General features: G+C 33.8%; 1 protein-coding gene across 1 annotated transcript in view; it reads right to left on the bottom strand.

The window, feature by feature from the left end:
- LOC125658491 (dynein axonemal assembly factor 9-like) overlaps positions 1-15,987 on the bottom strand; it is a 72,553-nt gene that overhangs the window by 17,413 nt on the left and 39,153 nt on the right. Inside the window, exons 16-24 of the mRNA XM_048889763.2 lie at positions 14,885-14,969; positions 12,957-13,033; positions 12,752-12,796; positions 9,440-9,597; positions 9,192-9,262; positions 2,592-2,715; positions 1,489-1,592; positions 1,067-1,207; positions 226-305 (exon numbers count right to left, since the gene is read on the bottom strand). Coding sequence (XP_048745720.2) covers positions 226-305; positions 1,067-1,207; positions 1,489-1,592; positions 2,592-2,715; positions 9,192-9,262; positions 9,440-9,597; positions 12,752-12,796; positions 12,957-13,033; positions 14,885-14,969 — 885 coding nt within the window. The remainder of the gene's footprint in view (positions 1-225; positions 306-1,066; positions 1,208-1,488; positions 1,593-2,591; positions 2,716-9,191; positions 9,263-9,439; positions 9,598-12,751; positions 12,797-12,956; positions 13,034-14,884; positions 14,970-15,987) is intronic.

The raw sequence follows: 15,987 nt of genomic DNA, 5'->3' as shown, positions 1-15,987 counted from the left end.
AGATAATTGACATTTGTTGAAAATGTATGTTAATTTTATATACCAAAGATTAACAATTTTAATTGGTATGTTCTATTTAAACATTGATTCAGTTGAAAATTCGCTCAAATCATTTTCTATTTATATTTGTAATTAAATTGCACAAAATTCATTTATTCATAAAGCACAAAACAAACAGACAGGAACTTAAGCTCAAGCAAATTCCCTGTCGAATGCAGGACATACATTTGTTGGAAGGATTGTGGAATACTGTCTGTGGCATTGACTTCTGGCAAACTGTCTTGTGATTTCCACTTGGGTAATACCTTCCAGAAAAAAAGAAAATGTACATATAATATCACAGTCATAATACACATACAATTTGTTAATCAAATGCACATACAAATGCACATTCAATTTGTTAATCAAATGCACATACAATTTGTTAATCAAATGCACATTCAATTTGTTAATCAAATGCACATACAAATGCACATACAGTTTGTTAATCAAATGCACATACAGTTTGTTAATCAAATGCACATTCAATTTGTTAATCAAATGCACATACAATTTGTTAATCAAATGCACATACAATTTGTTAATCAAATGCACATTCAATTTGTTAATCAAATGCACATACAAATGCACATACAGTTTGTTAATCAAATGCACATACAGTTTGTTAATCAAATGCACATACAGTTTGTTAATCAAGCATTTTTAAATATGATAAACACGGAATTTTTCATACATGATAGTAATCAATACCACTACACATGAAATTTACCACACTGTAGAAGTTTAGAATTAAAATGAACATGAAATATACAGTGATTAGCAGGTCCCTTTCAAACCAATTGTTTCCCATATTACTATAAATGACATTTTATTTACAAAAGCTTTATTTTCACATAAACATTGATAGGTATCTCAATGCAAAAATAAGCTACCCGTAAATTGTTTTTTATGAAAATTATGTCTTGCTTTAAAATTTGACAAGGCAAGATTGCAGAATAAGGTCTACTGTAAATGATAACATGTACACTTGTAAGATACAAAATTTTGTACGAGATATGTGACTTACTTCTTGGAAAAGACACAATTTTGCCTTGGACTTTGGGACCATTGTGATATAGATGATGCCGTCATCAGATTGGAGGAATGCTGGGATACTGCTGGACGGAGAGACTTTAACCATAAGTACTGACAAAGCCTCTGAAGTTTCCTGACAAAACAATTCATCACATCACCATGGATAAAACACATCTTCTGGAAATATCTTAGAAAAAATTCATATGTTCCAATTACCCAGTGGTTTAGAATTTCTTGTATGACTAAAATAATTATTTTCTTCTGAAGAAATGATGCCATATTATTTTCACTCTCTGAATTAGACAGTCCTTACATTTTTAGTATGTAGATATACATGTACTTTGAAATTATGTAAAAGGATCAAATACAATTTTGCCCCAGGCTACAACCTTATTTTCCCCTCTCAATCCTTACCCCAACAAACATTTGCATTGACATAATGCTATCCTTATCCAAAGACAAAGTTATGGCTCTCTGAAAGACAAGGACTATGGCAGACTCATAGGCATACAGCTCGGCTACAAAAAAAAAATCATCATAAAGGTTTAATGTCCTTTACACACTCAGAATTTATATTTCTAACATTCATAACTGGCCGTCCTTGTTTTTTAACTATTATCAGCTGGTTTGCATTAAAATTTGGTCAGCACAGTTTTTTTCCCCTATCTGTTGATTAAGTGAATGTCATCTACTGTATATACTCACCTATAAGTCGGTTGTATTTTTTAAGGTTATTTTGTAGGAATTTGCCATTGACCCGCTTATAAGTCGGTACAAATTTTTGTCAGAATAGGTTGACAATTTCAAGTCATTGCTCTAGTGTTTTTACCTATGTTTCAAATAATATTTTGAGAAATTAACAATTAAGAGGTGCTCAATATCCAAGTCATATCTGTTTGGGGTTTAAACGCAACCCTTAATCTATTATGGACGATGATCCCTTGTTTACCTAAGCAATCATGGTCTCCTAATTACCAGTACCTGACACCGTGTTTACTTAGTGGCACGCGCCTCTCGAAAACTGTTATTGTGGGATTCCGGTATAATTCATTGTATCAACAATAGAGGTTTTAAGAGTCAAGAATGATAATCTAAATTAGCTGTTAACAATATTCCATCTTTTGTGAAATATATTTCAGCCGGTATACATATGAATATTTCAATATTAAATCGGGTTCGTAATTCAATTTTACCGATAAACGATAGATTAGTTGAATTGAAAGTATTAGTTACCGGTATGTAAATAATTTTTAACTAGATAAAAATATGTAAATACTTGTACTTTATACATAATTTTAAAATACATAAACAATACAATATGTCTAGATATTTGTGAACAATAATCATCTGTGTGGTAGTCCATGATAATCGTCGGAGTTGTTTAAAAACACTACATTACGCCGCCCAGAAAAATACCAATCTTCTTAGGACGCGCCTATAAGTCAGACATAGAGTTTTGGACCAAAAATTGACTCCCAAATATCCGACTTATAGGCGAGTATATATGGTATGCCTACCTGCAGTTACTGGCTGAGTGAGATTTCTGTTCGTACAAACTCTCACTGTTTCCCCGGGTAACAGAAGGCAGCCATACTTTTCAAGACTATGTAGAGAACTAGAGGGATCCATCTTGCTGCAAAGCTTTAAAGAAGGAAAAAAACACCTTTTCTATTGTTCAACCACATTCATTTTAATACATACACATAGAGCTGGAATACCAGTATCTCAAACACCGATATATCAAATACCATGGATTGATGTGATTCAGAAGTCCCAACCACTTATTCTTAATATATTTTAACCTTGATATCTCGAATCCTTGAATATATTGAATTCTTTTCTTGGTCCCATTGAGTTTGAGATAATGAGGTTTGACTGTATATATATATATGTATGTGTGTGTGTTTATATATATAAGGGTTGTCCAAAATACATGTACCGTGGACAAGCAGCATTCTTCAGTAAACTGAAGTCACAGAGAAATGAAACTTGTACCACTAAAAGAACAAATGAGAAAAAATTAAAGTAAAAATAATAAATACTGTATGTGATTCAGCAGGTTAAGTACAGGTATGTTATGTAATTAAACTCGGAGGCAGCACAATGTCAAAAACAGCCAATTACAATTATCCTAAAAAAAATTAGTCATGAGGACAAAGGATAGTACATTCCAAATTGACTTTTAAACAATAGTACATATACTAGTTTTCAAATGTTCCTAAATATTCCCTCTAAATTTCTTTATCATGATGTAAACATTAAAAATCTTATGACATGTTTTACGACAGTTTGAAGCATGAGTTTGTAGAGAAGTATCAATGTCAACATCAGAGGCACCAGGAAGTTATAAAATTTTGTATACACCTCCGACTGATACCAACTGAGACCGACAATAAGCTGAAATCAACAAAATCACAGAAATGTTTTACACCCTTTGGTATTCAAATGGCATAATAAGAGATAAAAGGATGAATATGACGACACTAAGTCAGGAAAGAGAGGCTGATCGCAAGAAATGGATTTTTAAAAAATCATAGAAATTCTGAATGACATAATTCATAAAGACAGATGTTGGACAGTGAAAGAGATGGAAGACATGACAGGGATTAGTAAATCCTCCCTTCACCTGTTACTTCCCAAAAACGTAGGTATGTAAAGGGTATGTGCACACTGGGTACCCTGGATTTTGAAAGATGAAGAAAAACAGACAAGATTTTTGTGTTCCTAGAATTTCTTTGGTGATTCCAAACCAGCAGAGAACAATTCTTGGATAGAATCATAACAACCAATGAAACGTGGCTTTACAACCAATGAAACATGGATTTACAACCAATGAAACATGGCTTTACTACTATGATCCCAAAGAAAAGAAAACACCTGGAACACCATCAAACAAGAGGCCCAAGGGCCTAGAATCGCTCTTCTGATAAATTGTACAACCCCACCATTTCTATTCTTAGCCTCTTAGTATTCTAAATCTTTAGTTAAATCCTAAGAATTCAAAAAAAGTAGGTCAATGTGACCTACTTTTTGGTTTACACATTTTGAGAACCCAAGAAATATCAACTGACAAAGTTTAATAATTTTAAGCCAATTAGTATCTGAATATTGAAATATAGCTGTCAAATTCCAATCGTAGGTCATGGTGACCTACTTTTTGGTCAGCGAACTCCGAACATGCAAGACCCATCAACTGACAAAGTTTGATGACTGTAGGTCAAATAGTATCTGAAATATATAAATATAGCCATCAAATTCCAAAAGTAGGTCAAGGTGACCTACTTTTTCGTCAACACCCTTCAAACATGCAAGACCCAACAACTGACAAAGTTTGATGACTGTAGGTCAAATAGTATCTGAAATATATAAATATAGCCGTCCAATTCCAAAAGTAGGTCACCTTGACCTACGTTTTGGTTGAAACCCTTCGAACATGCAAGACCCATCAACTGACAAAGTTTGATGACTGTAGGTCAAATAGTATCTGAAATATATAAATATAGCCGTCAAATTCCAAAAGTAGGTCAAGGTGACCTACTTTTTGGTCAACACACTCCGTAGACTCAAGATGCATCAACTGTCAAAGTTTGATGATTGTAGGTCAATTAGTGACTGAAATATATAAATATAACTGTCAAATGCCAAAAGTAGGTCACAGTGACCTACTTTTTGGTCGATACACTCCGAAGACTCAAGATGCATCAACTGACAAAGTTTGATGATTGTAGGTCAAATAGTGTCTGAAATATAGTAATTTAGCTGTCAAATACCAAAAGTAGGCCACGGTGACCTATTTTTTGGTCGACACAAACCGAAGACTGAAGACGCATCAACTGACAAAGTTTGATGATCCTAGGTTTTACAGTGCCCAAAATATGCATCTAAAATTGAAAATGTGAAATTTGAATATCTGCAAAATTCAAAAAGTAGGTCACTGTGACCTATTTTTTTTATAAATATGTTTCAAGGCCTCAAGATGCATCAACTTACAAAGTTTGATGATTCTAAACCTCTCGGTATTTGAAATAACAACTTAAAATATATCTATAAATGATAAGCCATAAAATTCAGAAAGTAGGTCACGGTGACCTATTTTTCAGATGACACATTTCAAGGTCCCATGATCCACCAACTGACAAGTTTTGATGATCATAGGCTTCAAAGTGTCCAAGATATGCATCAAAATTAATTTTAAAATAAATACCTGCAAAATTCAAAAAGTAGGTCACCGTGACCTACTTTTGAGACAACTTGACACAAGGTCCTAAGATGCATCAACTGTCAAAATTTGATGATCCTAGTCCTTATAATGACTAAAATATCGAAGATTTAAGGAAATATAAATTTAGGTCAACTTTGAAGTGACCTTGAGACCACGCCCTTTGCCCCAGGGTAATGCCTTGAACAATTTTTAATCTACAACATATCCTCATCCTTATGTGTAAGTTTGGTGATAATCTGCCCGGTGGTTCTTGAGAAGAAGATTTTTTAGCAACCACTACTTTTGTTTGTATTTTCCTGATTATCTCCCCTTGTTAAAGGGTCACATCCCTGTATTTAGTATGTATGAAAGCCCTTGGGCCAATGATACCCTGTTACAAATTTGAAAAAAATTGGCGAAGGGGTTCTTGAGTTATAGCCCTTTTTCTAAAAAGTTTACGCACACTGCACACCGTACAAATGGCCATAGCATTAGCTCTTTGAGCCTTTGGCTCGGAAGAGCTAAAAAGGCAAAAGTTTCAAAATCTGTCGGTATAAGCACATGTTCATCATGTTTATGAACAGATAAGTTCTGTGCTCAGTCAGATGTATATAAACACATTAGCATGATCTACCTACAGTTAGAAGTGCCTATAAATTCCACACCTAGTCTGTTTCAATGTACATTTCAATGCTAATTATCACCCCCGATTCCCCTTCCTCCTTTTCCATTTTCTTCTTTACACAGTACTTTTACAACATCTTGTCTACTCCAACACAAACTTTGTCTCCCAGGGCAAATTAGACAATGATCCATCGAGACAAATATAATGTACTTTAGTCATTTCTCGTAATTATTACAATGACAATGATTTATTTGCACAAGCACAATAACAATTACTGGCAAAGGCACATATTATAGATTATACCATAGAAACAATAATATTCAAAATACAATTAGTGATTTGAATGCATGAATATGGCACCAGACAAAATCATATTATGTTATATTACACTGTATATAAGGTGTACATGAGATAAAGGGACCATAATAGGTATATAGGTATAGTATATGGAGTCATAATACATACATATAGGAATAGTCATAGGACTTTCTCATGATAATTTATGTAGTCATATTAGAATCTGTTGCTTTAAGAAATTCCTTTTATTTGACAAATCTTCGATAAATTTACACAGGCATTTTAATACATTATAGGACTTGGAATTCAATAATATTAATAACCTTGACCTAATATTGTCATCATTGATCAGCTTGTAATCAAAGTTATGTAACATAAATAATTTATTGTATAGGGATTCTCTTTCTTGTTCATAACATTTACACAACCATAGCAGGGCTCGAAATTAGCGAGAAATACTCGCAAATTGCGAGTACATTTGAAAAATAGCGAGTAAAAATAATGGACACTCGAAAATCTTAGTGAGTGGTGATTTACAAACTATGATCGTATTGTATCCGTTTTATACAGTGATGCGCTATTCGCTTTTCTTAAACTTGCACTCTGAATCATACAAATGCTTACATGAACGACCGATTTCAATCACCGAAACGTTTCTATCCGGATTTTTCTTTTATGATTTTTTTAAGAAACTCGGAGTCAAATAAATGTTTTAGAGGTCGGACATCGCATATCGACATGTGTCACGAGTCCTGTTCACCTATAGGGGTGATTAAATTGAATAATTCCAAATATGATGTTTTTGTAATTCATTTATCTACAAAAAAATATCGGAGTCTATGTTTTACCAAGTCTTCTGGTAGTTATTTTTATCAGAATCATGAAAATGTCCTATCTAAATTTATTGTCATATTGAGGAAATTGGAAGTCTGGATCTAGACCTGCGGTAAACAAGTTGTGGATTAGACTGTTAGAGGTGCGATAATCAAGAGACCTAGACATTGCACCATATGACTTACGCAACTTAGTGTGTTGTCCAAACGCTGCCTGTTGACCCACTAGGCTCAATAATGATGGGGAAAATCATTGATTTAAAAAAATATATAAAAAAGAGCACTGCTTCATTATTTTTATTTTAGCTTGTAGGTTTTCATTTTAGCCTGTGGATTTTTAACCCACAGGCTAAAATTAGCCTGTGGTAGAAAAAGTTAATTTCGACCCCTGCCATAGGAAGTGAGTTTCATTTTCTATATTATTACAATTGCACAGTTTACAAATTCTATTATTAAGCTCAACTCCAATATGTCTTCCTCTTTCAATTTCTAAATTGTGTGAACTCAGTCTAAGCTTTGCTAATTACACGTTTGTTAAATGTGTATCGATCTCAGAATGCAGACAATTGATTTATAGGGGTAAAACGATACATTACCTTCTCGATTCAATTCGATTTTCGATACTATAGTCTCGATTCGATGATTTTCGATTCGATACAATAGCATGTACCAAATTCTTTTTAATGTTAAGATTTTCTTATGTTTCGTTGTATTTATTGCTCTCTGCAAATCAATTCTACATAATGTAAAAACGTTTAACATAGAGCAACACTCTTATCACTTGTTCTAAAGCCGAAATGTCGCAATACCCAGGATTTATACATTGGGGGTGCACTTTTCAAATCGACTGCATCCGTTTTGATAAAGCAAAGTTAACTCGTATGTTGATTGGATTGGGCAATTTTCAATTCCATTGGCTAATCAGAAACTGTGTTATGAAGAGCAATGTGTGCTATGATTTTAGAACCGTATCGAACCGAAACAGACCCCGAATAAATTGAACATCGATTCGAGACCACTACATCGCGATTCGGTCGCATCGCGATGCATCGTTTCGCCCCTATTGATTTATATTGAATGCCAAATATTCTTCAGTCATTTATAAATTTGTTTTGCACTATATATATTGATTAATGTTTATGACAAGAAAATTAAATTATCAGTTATCAACTTCATTGTTGTATTATTCGATTCTTCAGAATGTTCAAATTTTGGTTTAAAGTGTTGCATAGTGAAAATTGTATAATTAGAAATTGTTACGATGAATTATATTACAACTGTGATAGAATGAAAAATTGTAGCAAAAACTGGGCCTATTGCATCAAACAAATATTGTACGATATAGGGTTAGGATATATTTGGTGTGATCAGGAGAATGCAACTTCTAAACTTTTCTTTCCTATTATAAAACAGAGGTTGACTGATAGGTGTGTTCAAAGTTTAGTTGAACAAATTAATTGTTCTTCAAAGTGTATTATTTAGAAACATGTTATTGATCACTTTTCGTTACAGTATTACCTTTGTAAACCTATACCTAATATGTATAAAAGACACATTTGTCGAATTAGACTATCCTCTCATAATCTTGAAATTGAAACAGGCTGCCATAACAATATACTTAGAGAAAATAGAGTATGTTATGTAAATTTTGTAAAAATGACAGAGGACAAATACCACTTTATATTAATTTGTCCTCATTACGAGGAATTTCAACATAGATATATCAAAAAGTATTATTGGTAAAAACCATCTGTTTTCAAATTTGTACAATTATTAAGTGTTCATAATGTACACAAACTTTGTAATTTATGGAAATATTTATGTCTTGCACTTAAGTTGCGAGAAAACCTTGTTTAAGTCATTCTCCGTTGCTTGCTTGAATTAGTACACTGCCATACAATGTCACTTTTATGTACATGTATTTATGAAAGTGATGTGATAAGACATATGTCTTAAGCAATAAAGAATATAATAATATATAATAGTATTAGCAAACCACAAATTGCAAGTGAGATGTGTATCAATTTTCTCATAATCAGTTATTATGTATGAAGGTATATCACAGAATAATGACCACAGCATTCCTTTGATCTGTGCAATAACTGTGGTAGAATATCATTATGCACCTCATCGACATGCTATAATTATAGTGTGTACTTACAGGCCAGTTCTTGTACCTCGGTATAAAGGACGTCAGAACCAAAGTTTCCCCACTCAGTTCTAGAGTTCCATCTACAAACAAGTAACTACATTTGTACAATGTACCATTTTGATAGAAATTAAGACTTTTTATGACCCACACTAAATCATAATGTATTGTCTATGGACATTTATACAAGATGTTTTAACAGTTACATCTCAGTGTTAACAAATATAAGCTAACATGTTACTGCCTCATCATCACGCTACCTTCTCTCTGCACTGAGATGACCGAGTCTTGAAAGATTTCCGAGAACACCAGAGAGCCCAGTGTTTTGCTGGGAATAAGTGTGCTGGGTACGTCATACAGACAAATACTGGCAGACTTCAACATCAGACTGCGACTACCTTCCTCTACCGACTGATTCCTGAAATTCAAAACAAAAGGTTCATGGGCCACATTGCTCACCTGAGTCACCATAACCCTGCTGTTGTGATTTTAAAAGATTTTTTTTCAATATTTATTCCAATGAAAATTTTGACCCTATATTGTGGACCCAACCTAGCCCCAAAGGGTTATGACATAACCAAACTTGAATTCACACAAAATGGGAATGCCTCAATACCAATATGACTAACATGGTCTTGTAGTTCTGGAGAAGGTCAAGGTCACAAGGTCAAAGATGAAAGGTCTTCCCATAGGAAATCTATATAGCTCTACCTCAAATAGCTCAGGAGAAACTGAATGGGTTAGGTTTCCTTAAAAGTAGATTTAACTCCAAGGTCAAGGTCACAAAGTTAAAAGTCTTGTTACAAGGAATGCACATTTGAAACTTAAGAGCTCTATTACTCACCATTCAAAACTTGTGTGCAGACCCATACTACCTAGGGATGACTGCATATTGATATGACTAATTATGGCCCTGTTCCTATATACTCCCATTTAAAACTTTGATCCTCTATTGAAGCCCCACTGTACACCTTGGGGGCTGTAATTTGAACAAACTTGAATCTACTTCATTTCAACTTTTCCGGCCCAGTGGTTATTAAGAAGATTTCTAAATGACCTCTCCATATTTTGCCTTTTCTTGATTATCTCCTCTTGGAAGAAGCGTGATCCTTCATTTGATTCCCTTTACTTGAGGATGATTTGTGCCAAGTTCAATTGAAAATGGCTCAATGGTTCTTAAGAAGATTTTTAAAAGAATTATACCGCAAAATTTTGATTCCGAATTATCTCCACTTCAAAAAGTGTGCAGCGATTCATTTGAACAAACTTCAATCTTCTTTACCCATGTGTGCTTTGTGAAAAGTTTAGTTGAAATCAGCCCTATGATTCTGGAGAAGAAGTTGAAAATGTTAAAAGTTTACAGACAGACAGATGGATGGAAAGACAGACAAAAAGTGATCAGAAAAGCTCACTTTAGTTTTCCACAATCTTCCATCAACATTCAGTCGTGCTTATTGTGTGAATTAAAAAACAAAAGCATTGCATTCATAAATGACAATAACATGCATTCATAAATGACATAAATGATTACCTATATAATTGCAGATTAAATAATCTGATGCTTTTATATAAGATATATAATATTTTGTCAGCTTTATCTAAGAAATAAATTTTATTTATGAAAATACCTGAGAGTATGAACTGTAAAGCTTCATATTTTTCATTACATGCACTTCATGAAAAGTATGCACATGAAGCGTTGCAGTTCATACCCTCATATGTTTTTTAAAATGAAATTTATTTCATATATTTACATTCTACTTTCATTTCTGTCAGAATTCCAAGCTGTCAATATCAATATTGACGTAGTATATCTATAAAAATTTATACATGCATTGTTTACAACTGCAATACATTAATAAGGAAATGGCTGTCTTTACAATGAAGGCAAAAAGAACTGGAAATGTAAATATCATCTGTAGAAATCCTTTTACTCCATATATATATCAAGTTCAAATGAATTCTAATGCCTTACAAACAGTTTTTCTTTTGAAAAGGATGTCAATATCATGAAGGTGAAGATAACGAACAGTGATCAATCTCATAACTCCCATAAGCAATACAAAATAGATAGTTTAGCAAACACGAACCCCTGGACACAGCAGAGGTGAGATCAGGTGCCTAGGAGAAGTAAGCATCCCCTGTCAACCGGTCACATCCACCATGAGCCCAATATCTTGATCAGGTAAACAGAGTTATCCGTAGTCAAAATCAGTGTGCCAAGAACGGCCTAACAATCGGTATGAAACACGTCAGACAGCATTTGACCCAATGATAGGTTGAATTGGCAAAAAACTAGATCGTTATAATGACCATAGAATTTGCATAATGCTGACTTTAAAGGAGACTGTTGAAACCTCTGTGCTATCAACTTGTTTGTCAGTAGCTTGCCTTGATTTAAAAACTGACCATACGCAGAAGAAGCTCTTGCGTATCGAATTGGTTGAGAGATATAAACTCCATATGCAGGTGATAATGGAATATTGCTACATAAGTATGGGAAGTTGATGATGGAGAAGCTGAAATCATCCCATTTGTCATGAAGTTGAGTTGTTCGTTTGCCGTTAATATCTACTTTTAATAGAATATCTAAGTAGAAAGCAGAAGTGGACGACTCTGTGGTGTCTTTTATTTTGAGTTCACTGGCATATATCAAATCATCATATGAATGAAAATGATTATTGTTAATAGATAAATCCTCATCAATATATCTAAATGTCGAACTGAAGGCCACAGCAAGAGATTTTTTCTTCTCACGTAGAAGTTTCAGAATAAATTCTGCTTCATATGATTATAAAAACAGGTCAGCTAACAAAGGAGCACAATTTGTGCCCATGGGAATTCTGACAGACTGTTGGAAGACATGATTACCAAAAACCACGAAGATATTGTCAATGAGGAACTCTAGCATATTTTTTATTTCAACTTCAGAATACTTGTGCGTGGAATCAGAGTGGTGTTTAACAAAGTAATTTTTAGGATGACTGATCACTAGATATGAATATTTCCATTTCTGTCGAAGAAGCAACTGTCTATGATTTCAAAAAGTCTAGTCTTTAAATTATCGTGAGAATGGTGGTGTAAAGTGTTGAAAAGTCATAGGTTTTGATGTTGTTGATCTGAATAAAGTTTTGCGATTTCAAGTTAGCTAAAAGTCCTTTAGAATTTTTTTGAATCCACATTTGATTTACACCACTTCTGGCATATGTAGCCACACAGTAAGTTTGAAGTTTTTCCTTCACAACTGTTAATATTTTCGTGAGGAGCAAAGACAGGGGCTTGGTAGAGCACTTACTGGATCCAGCAATGTATCATTGTTTGTATATCATATCATGATTGATCAAGACTAAGATATCAAATGATCCACTCAGTACATCTTTTATCTAGGTAAAGAGAAGCTTCCGCAAAATACATAAATCAAGCGTATCATTGAAACTGTACTACAGTGTATTTGAGCCAAGGGCTCCGATCCGCTACTCTCACCCTCAGGTAAGGCTAAGGTTAGCAGATCAGAAACCTTCACTAGTGAAAATATTACTATAAGATAAACATTTTTTTTCTAAAACATCTACCTGCCATCCTGATCATATGCTTCCAAAGTGAACACAATATCCGACCTGAAAATGGTAAATTGAAAAATATTCAAGCAACTTTAAAAATCAACTTTCCTTTGTTGAATTCTAATCAAAGTGTCAAATGGTAAAATTGAAATTAAAACATTGAAGATAGCAGATTTTTTTTTAAATGTGACAAATTTACTTCACAAGCAAGACTTACCTTCTTTGAATATATTTGTTCAGTACAGGATAAGTTCTGCATCCCTCACAGATCTGATCCACCACCATGGCACGTGTCTAGATAAAAATAAATATCAGAATACAAATCTGATCCACCACCATGGCACAAGTATACATAAAAAGATCAGAATATATACATTGGAGTCAGCATATCATACATTCTTAAAGGAAATAAATTTCATTTTTGAAAATACACGGTAGTATGAACTGTAACATGCTTCATGAAAAGAACGCCAGCATGAAGCGCCGTAGTATATACCCTCATGTAATTTCAAAAATGAAGTTATTTCTATATTTACATTCTACCTTCATTTCCGTCAAAATTCCCAGTCCTTAAAATAGAAAATAGATGTACTATATTTATCTGTATTCAAGCATGCATTGGTTACAATAGCAACACATTCATAAGAAAATGGCAATCATAACAATTTGTAGAGATACCAAAGGCAAAAACACTGGAAACGTAAATATTACATTATATCCAGGATAAAAGACCTACCATATATTACTTGAGTTTGGTGGATTTTTAATGAAATACATGTACTGTAAAATTATCAAATTTCATGGGGGAGGGGGTTGTTGATATGCATTGCTTTTGTGATACAGACATGCAACCAACCTCCACAAACAAGAGAACTAAACTACGATATAGGAAGCCCCAATGAACACGCTCAAATCATGAAAATTCAATCCCCATTATAGTGCACAATTCTACAGTACACTTTTATTGGAAAGAGATGATATGTGCAAATGAAAACAAACACTGAATTTTCACTATGTATTTTTTTTGAATTAGAATACAATTCACTTTTATAACAAGGGCACAGCCATGCAAGTAGTGTATCTTCCAAAGACATGTATCATTCACAACTGTAGATATTTCGTACTTCATTCCATGTTATTTGTACATATTGCAATATTTACATTTCCAATGTTTTTGTCTTTGATATCTTTACCAATTGAAATGAAAGCCATTTCCTCACAAATGTGAACACTGTGCGTATGAATCTTGATAGATATAGTATGACTATTTAAATCACTGAGAATTCCAACAGTGCAGTCGAGATCGCCGTTCTATTTAAATCACTGAGAATTCCAACAGTGCAGTCGAGATCGCCGTTCTATTTAAATCACTGAGAATTCCAACAGTGCAGTCGAGATCGCCGTTCCCGGTGTTCTAATGCTCCGTTCTTAGAGTCGTGAACAAGAACATGTGCACATGAATATGTTCTTGTTCTTCAACCACACTACTTATAGAGGTGGTGTGAGTTCTTGCACCTTGAACCCGTTCCCGTGATGCGTCCTCGGCATAGGCAGGAATTCGTACTTATGCGAAGATCGGCGGTCTCAAACGCACTCTAAATGTAACCCTGAAGATTTTGTTGAGAGAGCATGGTAAATAAGAGTCAGCATATTGTTACTCAAGTCTTATGACTCTCTACAAATGCAGGGATCGACATTAACGGTTGTCTGATTGCCCGGCCAGGGGCAAGTGAAAACCCAGTTTGGACAAGTGAAACTCAATACACACTTGCTCGATGGGGCAAGTGATATTTTTAGTAGAAAATGTGATTATTATAATAATTGTGTTAATCTTGATGAATATAAAATATTAGAAAGTAAAACCCAACTTTATATAGAGTTGTTTTCTTCAACGAATCGTCAGATTATAGCAAAGACCCATTCTAGTAGATCATACTGTATCACCAATTGACAGAGAGAGATAATTAAGATAATTAGAGTTACTGGTTGACAGGCTTTTTAGAGTCTAAAATATTTCAGACAACTAAGTTTTTCATTTGGACAAGTAAAACGTCAAGTTTACTTGCCCAAAGGGCAAGTGAGATGAAAAGTGAATGTCTATCCCTGAAATGTTAGAAACCTCTGCTGGCAGATAACACACAGTACCTTGTGAACACTGAGTGTCTTTGAATACTGTTTAATTCCCTCCAACACACTGTCAACCATGATGGAGTACATATCTACCAGCATCCTGTAAACAATATAATCAATCTTGAAATCTTCATAACGATAAAAAAATCCTAGATTGTTTTCATAGGACACCATTAATGGGATTGTTTGAAAATAAACATAAAGGTGGGGGATTCTGTTGTAAAAATCATTTGGACTCAAGTCTTCATATTCCAACAGTATCAGTGATGTCAGTAAAGCCTGTACAATTTGCCTATTCTATGGGAAAGTGGTAACCATTTTGACATGAGGAAGTGAATTGGAACCTTTTGACATTTGCACAACAAGAAGCCCAAGGGCATCATCACTCCACCTGAACACTTACATTTTCATGTAAAACATTCAATCACTGACATGGCCTCATCCTAGCCCCTGGGGTCATAGAGTGAACAAACTGAAATCTACATCCCATGCAGATATGCTGGCATATTCTTGTCAAATCTCATAACTTTGTGGTTGTTGAGAAGTAGATTTTTTTTTACGTATTGTAGCTTCTTTTGGAATACACGGGTCTACACCAATAAATAAAATTTCTGGGGACTAGCTGATTATTTTCAATAAATCTGAAGTTTGAGGTAAATGATGTTGATCATGCTCTTCTGTCTGTTTTGCAAAAATGAATTTTTGATATCAATGTTACTGCATACATGAACCCAATTAGATAATCAAAGATGTATTATTTTGTAAACACATTGTGTATAAAATTAAGTGACTTCTGGGGTCTGGATGGGTCTAAAATTAGGGATTCTAAATTGTTTTTTTTTTTTATATAAGGATACATGGGAAAGCAATTTGGAAATCTTTCTTCTTGAGAACTGCAAGGGTACAATATGTCAGATTAATGCATGTACAAGTATTCAATCATTATCATGTAGTGTATTATAGGGTTATTGAACTTATATTGGTGAATATTGGCACAAGTTCGCTGTCAAAATGAATGAGCTTATATAAGTTCAATAACTGGCCTTTTAAAGTATTTAGTTGTTAAATTATATCCCTTTTCAATCAAAATACTCCAAAATAGACGAGAATTCATCAAT

The sequence above is a fragment of the Ostrea edulis genome, chromosome 9 (assembly GCF_947568905.1).
Source record: "Ostrea edulis chromosome 9, xbOstEdul1.1, whole genome shotgun sequence".
NCBI lineage: Eukaryota > Metazoa > Mollusca > Bivalvia > Ostreida > Ostreidae > Ostrea > Ostrea edulis.
Note: the sequence above shows the minus strand (reverse complement) of the source record. Positions and strands in the feature narration are given on the sequence as shown.